Consider the following 15,907-nt stretch of genomic DNA (forward strand, 5'->3'; position numbering starts at 1 on the left):
AGCAGAAACTGTGGTCCTAGACTGGGAATGGGGGAGAGAGGAAGGATCCCTGTCTCTGAGAAAGTTAGTTTTAACTACCCAAGCAAAAGTTCTGGGAGCCAAAAAGTTTTTCACCAAGACTGTATGGTAACAAGTGTGTTGCTGAGAACTTAATGCTACTGTACATTAATGCCTATGGGTCTTTCTTTAATCACCAATATAGAATATCTGCATTCTAATGATGTGACATAACATAGAACTTTATTTTATAACTCTCTAATATTCATAAAAAGCTAAACTCTCAGAAATATTTGTGGAAGATTGCATGAAGAATGTGTAATTTACTGGATATATTTTGTTTTGCTGCCCAACCCCTCCACTTTTCTGGGAGCTGACACCACCTCTCCCCTGTCCCATCTAAGTCACACTAGTTATTGTAAAAAACGGCTTCCAGTGCAATGTGAGTCTATTCCTTGCCCATGGTTGATTAGTCCAAGGCTGGGCACCCAACCTAAGTTGAGCCAATCCAAGTCCTTTTCTAGGAATTCTGGAATTGAACTTGATAAAAAAAAGTCAGTTTCCTTCCTCAGGGAAGCTTTTGGACAGAAAGTCCAGAGATGTCAGCAGTGTGTTTCCCACTACATGATCCAGAGGAGCGGAGGAGGCTGATCTATGCAAAGAGTTAAGAATGGAGAAGATGTTCAGAAATGCATCTTGACTAGGTTTTTTTCTGAGGCCCAGTCACATTGTTGCCCATGTATGTCATAGATCACCTCAGTATCTTTAATACAAATTCCTTTTTTAGTTTAAGCTAGCTCAAGTTGAGTTTTGCTATTAGTTATCAAGAGTCTATGAAGTTTGTTCTTTTGAGCAACATTTTCCAAAATATGTTCCTGAAAGCATTTATCCATTGGTAAATTTGTTCTTAAAAAAAAGGTGGGGGTGAGGGGAAGTTCCATGATCAAATGAATCTAGAAAGGCACTAAGTCTTTATCCCCTGTCTGGATTCACAGTTCACATCAGCACAGTATGGTAAGGTTCTGAGAATCTGTGTGGGCTTTTTTGTTTTGTTTTAAGTTTCTTTAGTCTACTATTTCCCTAATTTATTTGCCTACATCTCTCCTCTCCCCCTGGAATCTGTTAACTGGTATTTCATGGAGAACACATTTGGGGAAATAGTATCATAGATGATTAAATTTTGTCTTCAAGTGAAATTAGACCACCATTCAGCTGTGTGCCTTGTCTTCATTCTGTTAGTTTGTAAAGAATAACATTTATTGATTTGTGCTTTGGCATATGAAGCAGCCCTAAGACATGTGTCCTTGTCACTGCCAGGGAATTCTCCTCAGGGGGTGGTTTTCTATCTCACATACCTTTTTATAAGAATTTACTCTAGAAATATCTCTCAGTTCTCAGAACTAGAATAGCTTCTCCAAGTAACTGGTATGGCTTTTATCTAATCAGCCACTGTATGTATTATAATTGGATGTGTGTTTCTCTTCACATTTACTGTTAGAAAATGCAGAGGCAGATGTGGGGGATAATACATAGGACCTGAAGAGGTGGTGAAGGTCAGCTTTGTACCCCAAGAATATGCATAATCAATAAAATAAAATAATAAAATAAGGTGTATTCTTATGTATTATTTTTATTCTTGGCTATATCTTACTTTTTTTTTAAACATTGATTTCTTCTACTATCATTTCCTCCCTTGTTTTTATCAGTCTTGTGTGTGTGTATATGTGTATTTTATACACATATACGTATGTATTTAATTGTGGTAAAAAGCATGCAACACAAAATTTACCACCTTAATCATTTTGAAGTGTATAGTACAGTAGTGGTAACTATATGCACCTTGTTGTGCAACAGATCTCTAGAACTTTTTTAACTTCCAAAACTGAAACTCTGTATCCATTGAACAACCCACCTTAATCTTGTATGTATTTTTCCTTAAGTCACTTCAATCCATTTGGAATGAGACTAAAAGGAATGAATTAATGAAATAAAATTGTTTGTTGGAGTAATATTTTAAAGGGAGATAAATTAATAAATATATTCCTGTAGAATAATTCTAAAACAATTGAAAATTTATATGGCTATAAATCATTGAAATAATAAAGTAGGAAATGTGTCCAAAGTCTTTGGCCATTTAAATAAATATCTAGAACATTGTTAAGTTTACAAAACATTGTATTATCTTTCTTTTTTTGCATAGGCTTTGTCAGATTTTTAGAAGGCTATTACATCGTGTTAATAACTAAAAGGAGGAAGATGGCAGATATTGGAGGTCATGCAATATATAAGATTGAAGACACAAATATGATCTATATACCCAATGATTCTGTACGGCTTACTCATCCTGATGAAGCTAGGTATGTACTGGTGGTAACTACTTTTTTTTTTTAATGTGGTAGACCAATTAGAAAACAAAATGTAGTCAAAGGATTATAAATATTATGTAAAAACATCAAATACTAGGCCAGAATTCTACAACTTTTGTTCAAGGGCTATCAAAAACCCCCATTATAACAATTGATTCAGGCCAGCATCAACAATGGCTACTAAAACCATTAGGTAAGAGGTTGTTATTGAGGAATGGAATACTCACATAGTTTCAACATATTAAACTCCTGTATCTCTTTATTATTTACAGAGAAGAAAAAGTATATTTATAATGAAAAAAATGGCAGACATACATACTTAACCAAATAATCAAACTTAGCATCATCAGTAATGAGACAAAACTGGCATTATTTGCCTCTTAATATGAATAGAAAGGACACAGATTGCCTAGTAGTTTTCTTGCTACAAATATTTAACTTGAATCTAAACTGAGGAAATTATCAGGCAAATTTATATTGTGGGACTTTGTGCAAGACACTTGTCCTGGACTCTTCAAAAATGTTAAAGTCATCAAAGACAAAAAAAAAATAGAGGACTAGATTTTAAAACAGACATGACAACCACATGCAACATGTGAATTTTAATTGAATCCTGGGATAAAACGCGTGTGTGCATGCACACACATACACACACAGACCTATAGGTGACTTTATTGGGACAGTTAGTATATGTACTATATACTAGTAATAATGAATCAATATTAAGGTTTGAGTATAATGATGCTATTATGGTTATTTAGGAGATTGTTCTTGTTCACGATAGATGCATGCCAAAATATTTAGGGGTGAAACATCATGATGACTTTTACTTACTGTCAAATGTTTTAGGAAAGTAAAACTTATGTACTTTTATATTTAAAGAGAGAGAATATTTGTGTGTGTTTGTTTAAGGAGAGAGCTCTAGCAGTGAACTAGGAAGAAGGATATGCTGGTGTTCATTGTATTATTTTTTTCCCAATTTTTCTGTACATTTGAAATCTTCAAAGGTTTGGGGGAGAATTGTTGGAGCCTTGAGAATGTGGGGAAAAACTACTAACAAATTGTTAGATTTAAAATTATAAAGGTTGGGAGTTCCGGTCAAGATGGCAGAGTTGGTTCCTAGCGTCACTCTCTCCCACAAATTAATCAATTTGCAACTATTAAAAAGCAACAACAGGAGGCCCGAGGTCTGCACTGGTACAGGCAGGAGCCACACGCCATGGGACCCCCAGCCCAGGCCAGTGCCTGGCACCCAGAGAGAACTGAGAGCTGCTGGGCCCACATGTCCCAAGTCAGCCTGGCCAGAAAAGGCAGGTGCTGTGGTACCTCCAGCCCAGGTCAGTCCCCACCGCTTAGAGAGGCCTGAGAGCTGCCGGGCCCACATGCCCCAAGTCCGCCCCTCCAGAAAAGGCAGGCACCACAGGACCCCCAGCCCAGGCTGGTGCCTGCTGCCTAGAGAGGCCTGAGAGCCTCCGGGCCCACACACCCCAAGTCAGTCATGCTGGAAAAGACAGGCACCATGGGACCCCCCAGCCCAGGTCAGTGCCGGCCACCCAGCAAGGTCTGAGAACCACCAGGCCCACACACTCTGAGTCAACTGCACCAGAAAAGGCAGGTGCCGCGGGACCACCAGCCCAGGTCAGTCCCTGTCACTTAGAGAGGCCCGAGAGCTGCCGGCCCCACATGCCCTGAGACAGCCATGCTAGAAAATGCAGGCCTGGTGGGACCCCAGCTCAGGCCAGTGCCTGCCACCCAGAGAGGCCTGAGAGCTACCAGGCCCACATGCCCCAAGTCAATCTGTGCCTGAATAGTCAAGTGCTGCAGGACCCCTAGCCCAGGCTAGTTCTCACTGCCCAGAATTGGCAGTCCCTTCAGGATCCAGGCCAGACACCAGCGTGGAACAAGTGGACTGTGATATCCCCTCCCACAATGACTAAACACCAAAGGAAGGATACCAGAAATATGAAAAATCAAGAAAGTACATCACCACCAAAGGATAATAATAACTCTCAAGCTCTAGATCCTGTAGAACAGAAAGTCCTTGAAATGACTGACAAGGAATTTAGAGCAACAATTCTAAGGAAACTAAATGAGATACAAGAAAACTAAGTTAGATAACACAATGAAATGAGAAAAAATATACAGGATCTGAAAGAAAAAATGTACAAATAAATGAATGTCTTGGAAAAGAATATAGCAGAGCTTGTGGAACTGAAGGATTCATTGAACAAACTAAAAAACACAACAGAGAGTCTAACCAGCAGGTAGAACAAGCAGAAGAGAGAATTTCAAACCTTGAAGACAGGCTGTTTGAATTAACACAGGCAGACCAGAAAAAAGAATTTAAAAAATTGAAGAAATCTAAGAGACAAACAGACAACATTAAACGCTCAAATATCTGAATCATGGGTATTCCTGAAGGGGAGGAAAAAGGAAATGGCATTGAAAACATATTCAACAAAATAATAGCAGAAAACTTCCCAGGGATAGAGAAAGTCACAGATCTTCAGATTCAGGAGACCCAAAGATCCCAAACATATTCAACCCAAAAAGGTCCTCTCCAAGACTTGTTGTAATCAAACTGGCAAAACTCAAAGACAAAGAGAGAATCTTAAAAGCTGCAAGAGAGAAGCGTCAAGTCACCTATAAGGAAGCCCCAATCAGACTAACATCTGACTTTTCATCAGAAATTCTAAAAGCCAGAAAAGAATGGGATGATATATTCAAAATACTAAAGGACAAAAATTGCCATCCAAGAATACTTTACCCAGCAAGACTGTCCTTCCAAAATGAAGGACAAATAGTATATTTCTCAGACTAACAAAAACTGCAGGAGTTCACTACCACATGACCAGCCTTACAAGAAATTCTCAGGGGAGTACTAGGTTTGATACCTGAACAACAACCATCACTGCCATGAATACTCAAGAAAGAACAAAACCTACCAGTAAAACAAAAATGCTAACAATAAAGAAAAAAAATAGTTTATCTACCACCCCAAGCAACCAACGAATACAGAAGACAGACAGAAAATCAGAAAGAAAGGAACAAAATATACTTAAGACATCTAAACAAAAATCAGTAAAATGCTAGAAGTAAATCAACACCTTTCAATAATAACTCTAAATGTAAAGGGATTAAATTCCCCACTCAAAAGACACAGACTGACTGACTGGATTAAAAAGATGGATCCAACAGTATGCTGCCTTCAAGAGACTCACCTCACCTTTAAAGACATACATAGACTAAGAGTGAAAGGATGGAAAAAGATATACCATGCAAATAGAAATTAAAAACAAGCTGGAGTAGCTATTCTTATATCAGATAAAATAGACTTTAAAGCAAAAACCATAGAGATAAAGAAGGCCACTATATAATAGGATCTATCCATCAAGAAGGCATAACAATCATAAATATACATGCACCCAGTGTTGAAGCAGCCAGATTTATAAATCAAACACTATTAGATCTAAAGAATAAGATAGACACTAACACCATAATAGTGGGGCACCTGAACACCTGACTCTCAACATTGGACAGATCATCTAGGCAAAAAATCAATAGAGAAACACAAGATCTAAATAACACCTTAGACCAGTTGGACTTGGCAGATATCTACAGAACATTCCACCCAACAACCTCAGAATATTCATTCTTCTCATCAGCTCACAGAACATTCTCCAGGATAGACCACATGTTGGGTCACAAAGCAAGTCTCAACAAATTCAAAAAAATTGAAATTATTCCATGTATTTTTTCAGATCACAATGGATTAAAATTAGAAATCAATAACAAACAAAACTCTGGAAACTATACAAACACATGGAAATTAAACAACATTCTACTTAATGACATTTGGGTCCAAGAAGAAATTAAACAGGAAGTCAAACAATTTCTTGAAACTAATGGAAATAATGACACATCATACCAAAACCTGTGGGATACCGTTAAGGAGGAAATTTATTGCATTAAATGCTTACTTCAGAAGAATGGAAAGATGGCAAATAAACAACCTAACACTTCACATTAAAGATCTAGAAAAACAAGAACAATCCAAACCCAAAGTTAGTAGATGGAAAGAAATAATTAAGATCAGAGCAGAACTAAATGAAATAGAAACCCAAAAAATGATACAAAAGATAATTGAAACAAAAATTTGGTTTTTTGAAAAGATAAATAAAATAGACAAACCTTTAGCAAGGCTAAGAAGAGAGAAGACCCAAATAAAAATTAGAAATGAAAAAGGTGATATTACAACTGATACCTCAGAAATACAAAGAATTATTAGAGACTACTATAAACAACTATATGCTAACAAATTTGAAAATCTGGAGGAAATGGATAAATTTCTGGACACAAAACAATAAAAGAGATTGAAGCTGTTATGAGAAGGCTCCCAGCAAAGAAAAGCCCAGGACCGGATGGGTTCACTGCAGAGTTCTACCAAACCTTCAAACAGGAACTGATACCAATTCTCTACAAACTGTTCCAAAAGACTGAAACAGAGGCTGTTCTCCCAAACTCATTCTATGAGGCAAACATCACCCTGATACCAAAACCAGACAAAGATGCATCAAAAATAGAAAACTACCGGCCACTATCCTTGGTGAATATAGATGGAAAAATCCTCAATAAAATACTAGCTAACAGAATACAGCAACACATACACAAAATTATACACCATGATCAAGTCGGATTCATCCTAGGAATGCAAGGTTGGTTCAACATAATGCAAATCAGTAAATGTGATAGACCACATCAGTAAAATCAAAGACAAAGACCATGTGATTATCTCTGTAGACACAGAAAAAGCATTTGACAAAATTCAACATTGGTTCATGATAAAGACTCTCTACAAGTTAGGTATAGATGGAAAGTATCTCAACACAATTAAAGCCATATATCATAAGCCCACTGCCAATATCATCCTGAATGGAGAAAAGCTGAAAGCTTTTTCTTTAAGAACAGGAACTAGACAAGGATGCCCACTCTGACCACTCCTATTCAACATAGTGTTAGAAGTACCAGCCAGAGCGATCAGAGAAGAGAGGGAAATAAAGGGCATCCAGATTGGAAAAGATGAAGTCAAAGTGTCCCTGTTTGGAAATGATATGATCCTACATATTGAATAGCCTAAAGCCTCTAGAAAAGAACTCTTAGAGTTGATAAATGATTTCAGCAAAGTTGTGGGATACAAAATCAACACACAAAAATCAGTAGCATTTCTATACTCCCAACAGTGAACATGCAGAAAAAGAAATCAAGAAAGCTAGCCCATAATAGCCACCTAAAAAATAAAATACTTAGGAATAAAGTTAACCAAGGATTGAAAAATCTCTATGAAGAGAACTACAAACCACTCTTGAGAGAAATTAAAGAGGACACTAGAAGATGGAAAGATATCCCATGCTCTTAGATTGGAAGAATTAACATTGTGAAAATGTCCCTATTACCCAAAGTGATCTACAGATTCAATGCAATCCCCATCAAAATTCCAATGACATTTAAAAATTTTTTTTATTTTATTTTGTCAATATTCATTGACATTTTCCTCAGAAATGGAAAAAAACTATCCAGATGTTTATACGGAATAACGAAAGACCACGCATAGCCCAAGCAATCCTGAGCATAAAAACAATAAAGCTGGAGGTATAACACTACCTGACTTTAAACTTTATTACAAAGCTATAATAACCAAAACAGCATGGTACTGTCATAAAAACAGACACACAGATCAATGGAATAGAATACAGAACCCATACACCTACAGCCATCTGATCTTTGACAAAGGAACCAAGTCTACACAGTGAGGAAGAGACTCCCTCATCAGCAAATGGTGCTGGGAAAACTGGAGAATGAAACTAGCCCCGTGCCTCTCACCATGTACCATAATCAACTCAAAATAGATTAAAGAATTGAATACACATCCCGAAACAATAAAACTTCTTAAAGAATACATAGGAGAAACACTCCAGGAAGTAAGAGTGGGTACAGACTTCATGAATATGACCCCAAAAGTACAGGCAACTAAAGGAAAAATAAACAAATGGGATTATATCAAACTAAAAAGCTTCTGCACAGCAAAAGAAACAATAGAGTGAGAAGACGATCAACAGAATGGGAGAAAATATTTGCAAAATATACATCTGACAAAGATTCTGGATATCAATCCAGAATATACAAGGAACTGAAACAACTTTATGACAAAAAAACAAATAACCCAATGAAAAAAATGGGCAAAGGAGCTTAATAGCCATTTCTCAAAGGAAGAGATACGAATGGCCAACAGACCCATGAAAAAATGCTCAACATCACTCAGCATCCAGGAAATGCAAATCAAAACCACACTGAGATACCATCTCACTCCAGTCAGGATGGCTAATATCCAAAAGACTGAGAATGATAAGTGCTGGAGAGGTTGTGGAGAAAAGGAGCTTTCATACACTGTTGGTGGGACTGCCAAATGGTGCAGACTTTATGGAAAATGGTATGGAGGTTCCTCAGACAGTTACAGATAGATCTACCGTATGGCCCAGCAATTCCACTGCTGGGAATATACCCAGAAGAATGGAAATCATCATGCCAAGGGAATACTTGTACTTCAGTGTTTATTGCAGCTCTATTTACAATAGCCAAGAGTTTGAGCCAGCCCAAATGTCCATCATCAGATGAGTGGATAAGGAAACTGTGGTACATCTACACAATGGAATTCTAATCTGCTATAAAAAAGAATGAAATACTACCATTCTCAACGACACAGGTGGACTTAGAGAAAATTATATTAAATGAAACAAGTCAGGCACAGAAAGAGAAATACCACATATTCTCACTTATTTGTGGGAGCTAAAAATAAATAAATAAACACAAAAACAAGTAAAGTGTGAGGGGAAGAAAACAACAGTCACAACAATTCCTTGAACTTGTTAAGACAAGTGAGCAGATACGATGGCGGGGGAGGAGAGAGTGGGCAGGGGTAAAGAGGAACGGGTAAAGGGTCACAAAAATCAACTACAATGTATATTGACAAGATAAAATTTTAAAAAATTAAAAAATAAAAAGTAAACTTTTCACTTTAAAAAAATAAAATAAAATTATAAAGATTGAACTGATTAATATTTTACAGGTTAAAATGGAACAAAGTTAGGCATGTTTATCAGTTTTTGGAATAAGTAACAGTTTAGATTTTTAGTAAACTCTGTACTTTAAGAATGTTATGCTGATATGTGAACCAAAATTTAAAGGTGGTATGGTTCTCTGGCTTGAGACCTTCTTAGGTAATGGTTTTCTGGACCCTTGTGACATCTTCTTTGATGACGATTTGAAAGTGGGGTTGTTAAAAACTAATTTGTTTCAGATGAGGATGAGTACAGTTTACCAGATAAGTGGATCTTTGTCTGGCACTAACTGAAAAATTATATCCCGTATAGCTTACGGGCAGGCATAGTATAGTGAATAAAAGTGTATCAGATTAGACCAGTGCATATGAATACAAGGGATGGGAAAAAGTTGAAGAGGTTTATGTTATTTATAAGCCCTATCTTTTTGATTCTTCAGCCAAGAATAGTAAGACAAATTATGTTGTTCTGTATAGTAATTTGAATATCTTTAAAGAGTGAAATTATCTTATGAGTAATACTGTATAATAAATGACATTATCCAGAATAAGATACAGTTATATTGATAGTTTGCTATAGGCAGACTGAAGTAATTTTACTAGATAGGAAAAACTTTTAGCACACTTATAAAACTATATAACCCAATAATGTATTTAAGTAAAAAATATTTGGTAAAATATTAGTAAATGAAGTACACTATTGTTAAACATTTTGTACGTAATGACAAGAGGTTATCCTTGTAATGCATGATTGTATCAATATGAAAAAATTTACTTGAGCAATTCACCACATTGAAATATTGTTGGGAAAATTTATGATCCATCTTAATATTTGCAGAAATATATTTGGTAAAATTCAGTAGCCATTCATCATCAAAAGTCTTAGCAAACTAGGAATATAAACTCACTTTTAAAATCTGATAAATGATACCTATTAAAAACCTATATCCAAAATTGTTCTCAGAAGTGAAACTTTAAAATAGTGTTACCTTTAATTAAGGTACGGAACAATATAGAGGTATGTGCCATCATTACTAATATTCACCATTCTATTGAAGGCCGAAGCCAATGCAATAAAACTAGAAAAATAAGGCATAAAGCTTGAAAAGAGACATAGATTGTCACCATGCAGACAGCATGATTTTCTACTCAGAAAATGCAAGAATATCTAAAAACTCTCAACTAAAGAGAAAGCTCGGCAAGGTGACTGAAGTAAAGGTCAGCACATGAGAACCAGTAATGTTTCTACATACTGGCAATGACCAATTAGAAATTTAATAGTGGAGTTTCAGTCAAGATGGCGGAATAGACGGTTCCCAGTGTCACTCTCTCCCAGAAATCAACCAATTTACAGCTATAAAAATGTAACATCAGCCAAGCTGGGCCGCTGGAGCTCAGAGAAGGAGGAGGAGAGACCTATGGAGTTCATGAAGGCAGGAGAAATCACGATGAGAGAAAGAAAATACTGCTCTGAGTATTTGGGGTGGCAGCTGCTTCAATGCTGGAACTGCAGACTGCTTGGAGCAGGAGCCAGCAGAAGCCGCAGCTGTGCCCTTCAGATGGAGTTCGTTGGAGGCATCAGGGGAGAAGAGGGCCTTGATGGCCCCCAGGGCAGCAGGACCACTAACAGGGTTCTGGTGGACCCACACAGGGGCAAGGAGCCAGAACAACTGAATAAAGGGAGCCATTCAGAGGCCAGTGAGTCATTGCAAGGGACTGGCACAGGGCTTGTCCCATGGGAAGTGTTTGGAGCATGGGCAGTGGAGGAGACAGGCCCACCGGGAGAACACTGGGGCACAGCAAGGACAGCCGATCTGCCCCCCAATCAGCGCAGGACCACTCAGAGGAGACTGGTTAGGAATGCAGAATTGCATGGGATGCAGTTTGATGAAAAAACTCAGGCCCAGATCAGAGTTTCTACACAACCCAGATCCACTGGGTCTGTGGAGAGCCGGAAGTACCTGTAAGTTCAACCTTTAAACCCTGAGCTACACAAAAAGCCTTCCCTATGGAAACAGCAGCAAAGCAGCAATTTAGCTCAACCACAGAGCTCAAGTACTGGTTCCCACAGGAAGTTCCCCTGTGTTAGGAGTAAGCAAAGGACAAAAAATTAGTTCTCGCCCAGGCACATCACCAGCACCTTCAGGCTTGCCTGGGAACCAGGAGCTTGGAGCTCCCACTCCCACATCCAGGCACATTGCACCAGGGCCTCGGGGCCCACCTGAGGCATGGAGAAAGGGACTGGACCCCCCTCCCACAACCAGGGACACTGCACCAGTGCCTTGGGGCCCGCCTGGGGACCCAAGGCATGAAGAAGGGGACCTGACCCCCTTCCCACAACCAGGCACACCGCCAGCGCCTCGGGGCCTGCCCAGTGATCTGGGGCATGAAGAAGGGGACTGGACCACTCTTCCACAACCAGGGACACTGTGCCAGCAGCTTGGGTCCTGCCTGGGGACCCAAGGCATGGAGAACGGGACCAGACCCCTCTCCCACAACCAGGCCCACCGTGCCAGCACCTTGGGTCCTGCCTGGGGACCCAAGACATGGAGAACAGGACCAGACCCCTCTCCCACAACCAGGCCCACCGTGTCAGCACCTTGGGGCCTGCCGGGGGACCAGAGGCATGGAGAAGGGGATCAGAACCCCCTCCCACAACCAGGTACACTGTGCTAGCGCCTCAAGACCTGCCCGGGGACCCAAGGCATTGAGAAGGTGACCAGATCCCACTCCCACATCCAGGCACACTGCCAGTACCTTGGGGCACAACCCAGGGGCTCAGGGCATGGAGTGAGGACCAGACCCCCTTCCTAGAACCAGGCATACCATGACAGTGCCTCAGGGCCCCACCTGGGGATCCAAGACATGGAGAAGGGGACCGGACCCCCCCCCTCCAACAACTAGGCACACCATGCCAGCGCCTTGGGGCCTGCCCAGTGACTGGAAACCCCCCTCTCACAACCACGCCAGCACCCCAGGGCCCACCTAGGGACCTGAGGTATGGAGCTGGGGACCAGACACACCCCACAACCAGGCACACTGCCAGCACCAAGGAGCATTCCAAAAACATCACCTCCATGTGGGTGGTCCACCACAGCCACCACAATAACCACAGCTGCTGCAAAAGCAGCTATATGCCACAATCACCACGCAGATGGTCCTCCAACCACTGGAGTGCATTGACACAAGGAGAGTCATCAGCAGAGATAAAGAAAAGAAGAGGATGTCTCTTTCCACAAAGCCCGTTTCAGAGTGACAGAAGAAGCATCTTCTCTATGATAATATTGGGGGAACTGATCACACCTCTCAGCATTGGACAGATCATCTAGGCAACAAATCAACAGAGTAACTGTTATTCTTTCAGAAGGAGAGAAGAAATCTAGGATAATTGGAGGGGGGAGGAAGAGGGGGAGGGGGAGGGAGAGGGGGATGGGGAGAGATTGGACAAGGGGCATAAAGAATAATTACAATTTGTAACAATATATATGCTAGTAATATTGATTTGATCAACATATGTCAATGTTGAACCCCCAAAATATGTATAATCAATTTTGAGTCAATAAATAAAATAAAATTTTTTTTAAAAAAGATATTTAATAATGATCTTATTTACAGTAGCACCAAAGACTGTAAGGTACCTTGGAATAAATGTAACAAAAGCTACACAAAACGTTATGGAGAAAATTGAAAACATTATTAAAAGATTTTTTAAATCCTTAAATAATTGGAGAGTTGTTCCTCATTCATGGATGAGAAGATCTGATATCATCATAAAGAAGTTAGTTTTCTCAAAAATTAATTCATAAATTTAATACAACACTAATTCAAATTCCAAGAGGACTTTTAAAAAATAGACTTTAACAAACTGATTTTAAAATTCATATGGAAAAGCAAAGGTCTAAGCATAGTCCAGACAATTCTAAAAAAAGAAAAACAAGAAGGGATAAGTTCAACCAGACAGCAAGTCATAATCAGTTGATAAGGTATGGTAAGTAAGACTGCTAGTATTGGAGGAGGAATTGACATTGATCAATGAACAGAAATGAGCAAGTCCAGAAAAAGATCTATTTTATGTTGGAAACTCGGATAGTGTGAGGGTTACAAATCATTGGGGATAAAGATGGGCTAAATAGTGCTGGTTTTCCATTTGGATAAAAATAAAGTTAGATACTAGTCTCTGACAGTACTCAAGAAGCAATTCCAGAAGTACAAAGATAATTTTTAGAAAATAAAGGTTCATATTTTTATGATCCTGTCATGGAAAGGACTTCATAAACAAAACACAAAAAGCACAAACTATAAGGATGATATATTTGATGCTATCAATATTAAAAATATCTTTACAATATAAATAAATTTTAGGAGACAAACAGCAGTCTGAAAGTAGACATTTGTCACATATAATAAGAATTAGTATTTAGAATATAGTAGGAATTTCTGCAAATCAGTGACAAAAAGATAAGCAATCTAACTGAAAAATGGTTAAAAGGAACAGTCAGCTCACAGAAGAGATTTTGAAACCTAATAGTAATTTGTGAAATGCTCGTTAAAAAGGTATTATTTCATTCTCATCAATTAGATTGGGAATAATTAAAATATTGCTGTCATCAAATGTTAGCTGAGATTTGGGAAATAAGTTGTATACTATAAGTTATATGCTATGAGTATATATGAGTTAGTTATATACTATGAGTTGGAGTAGTATTATTTTAGCCTCTTAGGAGGATGATTTGACATATTGTATTCCAGCAAAATTGAAAATGCATATTTTCTACACACCTGTGGTTCTTTTTATGCATTTGTCCTGGAGAAATGCTTATGAATGTGTTCAGGAAAACATGCATGTGATGCTCTTGGCAACATTGTATTATGTAGTGGAAAACTAGAAAGAACGTAATAGTTTATCAGCAGAGGAATGGATAAATAAAATGTGGTGTGTATTAAATGAAGTACCAAACACCAATTAAAGTGGACAAATTAAATCCATGACTTTTCAGCATAACTTGATTTCAAAAAGTGAATGAAAAAAGTGAGTTGCCGGACAATATACAAAGTTTGAAATGATGTGCATTAATATTTTAAATACACAGTGTAATGCTATAGAATATTTAATGATGTCTGTAATATGATAAAGTAAAGGGACATACAGACTGGAAGGATTCACACCAATAATATGGTTGTCTTTGGAGAGAGATAATGAGAGTGAGGATATCTAATGAGGATTTTAACTTTTAAAATTATGTTTTGGCTATTTTATCTTAAGAAAGCTGAAATGAATATGACAGAAATATGAACATTTGGTAATTCTGAATGGTAGATACATGGATATTTTGTTCTATCCTTTTTTTTTAGTTTAAAAAACTTTCCAATTTAAGATTATGGCAACCCACAAACATAGTGCTTGTTTTTGTTACTCTTCTGTTTCCATCCTCAAAGCATTTATAAAGCACATTGTAAAAGCGGAAACAGTATTGACTTCCATCTTGCCCAAAGTCTAAGTGCCCATACATATAGGTGCATGACTTTCCCTCTGTCTGGCATAATCAGTGATGAGGAACAAACTATAAACTTAAGGGTCTTTGAGGGGATGATCAACAGACTTGCAATTGCTCCAGATGAAATCCCTATTCCAGGTATGGTTTGAATTCCTTGATTTTAATGAGTATATTTATAAATATAAATGTATATATGAGTAAATGTTAAACTATGAAAAATAATGGTATTGTTTGAATATAAAGTGTTTTCATTTTTTTCTAGGTATCTACGAATATTTCAAAATGTGGACTTATCTAGCAACTTTTACTTTAGGTAAGTTTGAGCTTAGTTTTGCTCCTGTCAATCACTTAAATTTTTATATTGTTTTCCACGGGCACGGGGTGAAAACAGACAGAATCAGAGCACACAGAAGTACTTCCTCTGTTTTTTAAAAATAGCCAAATTGTTTCATCTAAAAGCATGAAAATACAGGTATTTCCTCCTTTTAAAAATCTGATATTTGAAAATTCGAATGGATAGCTTAAGGGGTATTTATTCTTACTTTAAAAATTATCTTTGTTTTAGGTAGAATTTAACGTATTTTGAAGAAATCTTTCCATTCTGTCATTCTGAATAACAAGAATGGAATTTACATTGAGCCTGTAATGCAGAGTTGTAACAGTTTCACAGTCTAACTTTAAGTTAATAATCTGGCAAAATTAGGTAAAAATAATTTTAAAATAATTGGAATAACTGTTGCAATACCAATGTACTACTGATGGCATTGTAATAGTTAATAATTTTCCTGGAGAGGCATGTAGCACTAAACATATATGAAAATATATCTTACGAAAATAAATCAGGAGGGAAAATATGAATCCCTATTAGTAAAGAGACATGGATAGCTTCACTATTTTTGATAGCCAAACAAGCAAACCAACCCATCCAGGGACAG

At 37.9% G+C, this 15,907-nt stretch overlaps 1 protein-coding gene across 3 annotated transcripts in view; it reads left to right on the plus strand.

Annotated features, from left to right (window-relative positions):
* FIG4 (FIG4 phosphoinositide 5-phosphatase) overlaps positions 1 to 15,907 on the plus strand; it is a 109,302-nt gene that overhangs the window by 20,858 nt on the left and 72,537 nt on the right. For all 3 annotated transcript variants that reach the window (XM_063096678.1, XM_063096679.1, XM_063096680.1), the window contains exons 4-5: positions 2,198 to 2,354; positions 15,235 to 15,285. In XM_063096678.1, coding sequence (XP_062952748.1) covers positions 2,198 to 2,354; positions 15,235 to 15,285 — 208 coding nt within the window. The remainder of the gene's footprint in view (positions 1 to 2,197; positions 2,355 to 15,234; positions 15,286 to 15,907) is intronic.

The sequence above is a fragment of the Cynocephalus volans genome, chromosome 5 (genome assembly GCF_027409185.1).
Source record: "Cynocephalus volans isolate mCynVol1 chromosome 5, mCynVol1.pri, whole genome shotgun sequence".
Classification (NCBI taxonomy): domain Eukaryota; kingdom Metazoa; phylum Chordata; class Mammalia; order Dermoptera; family Cynocephalidae; genus Cynocephalus; species Cynocephalus volans.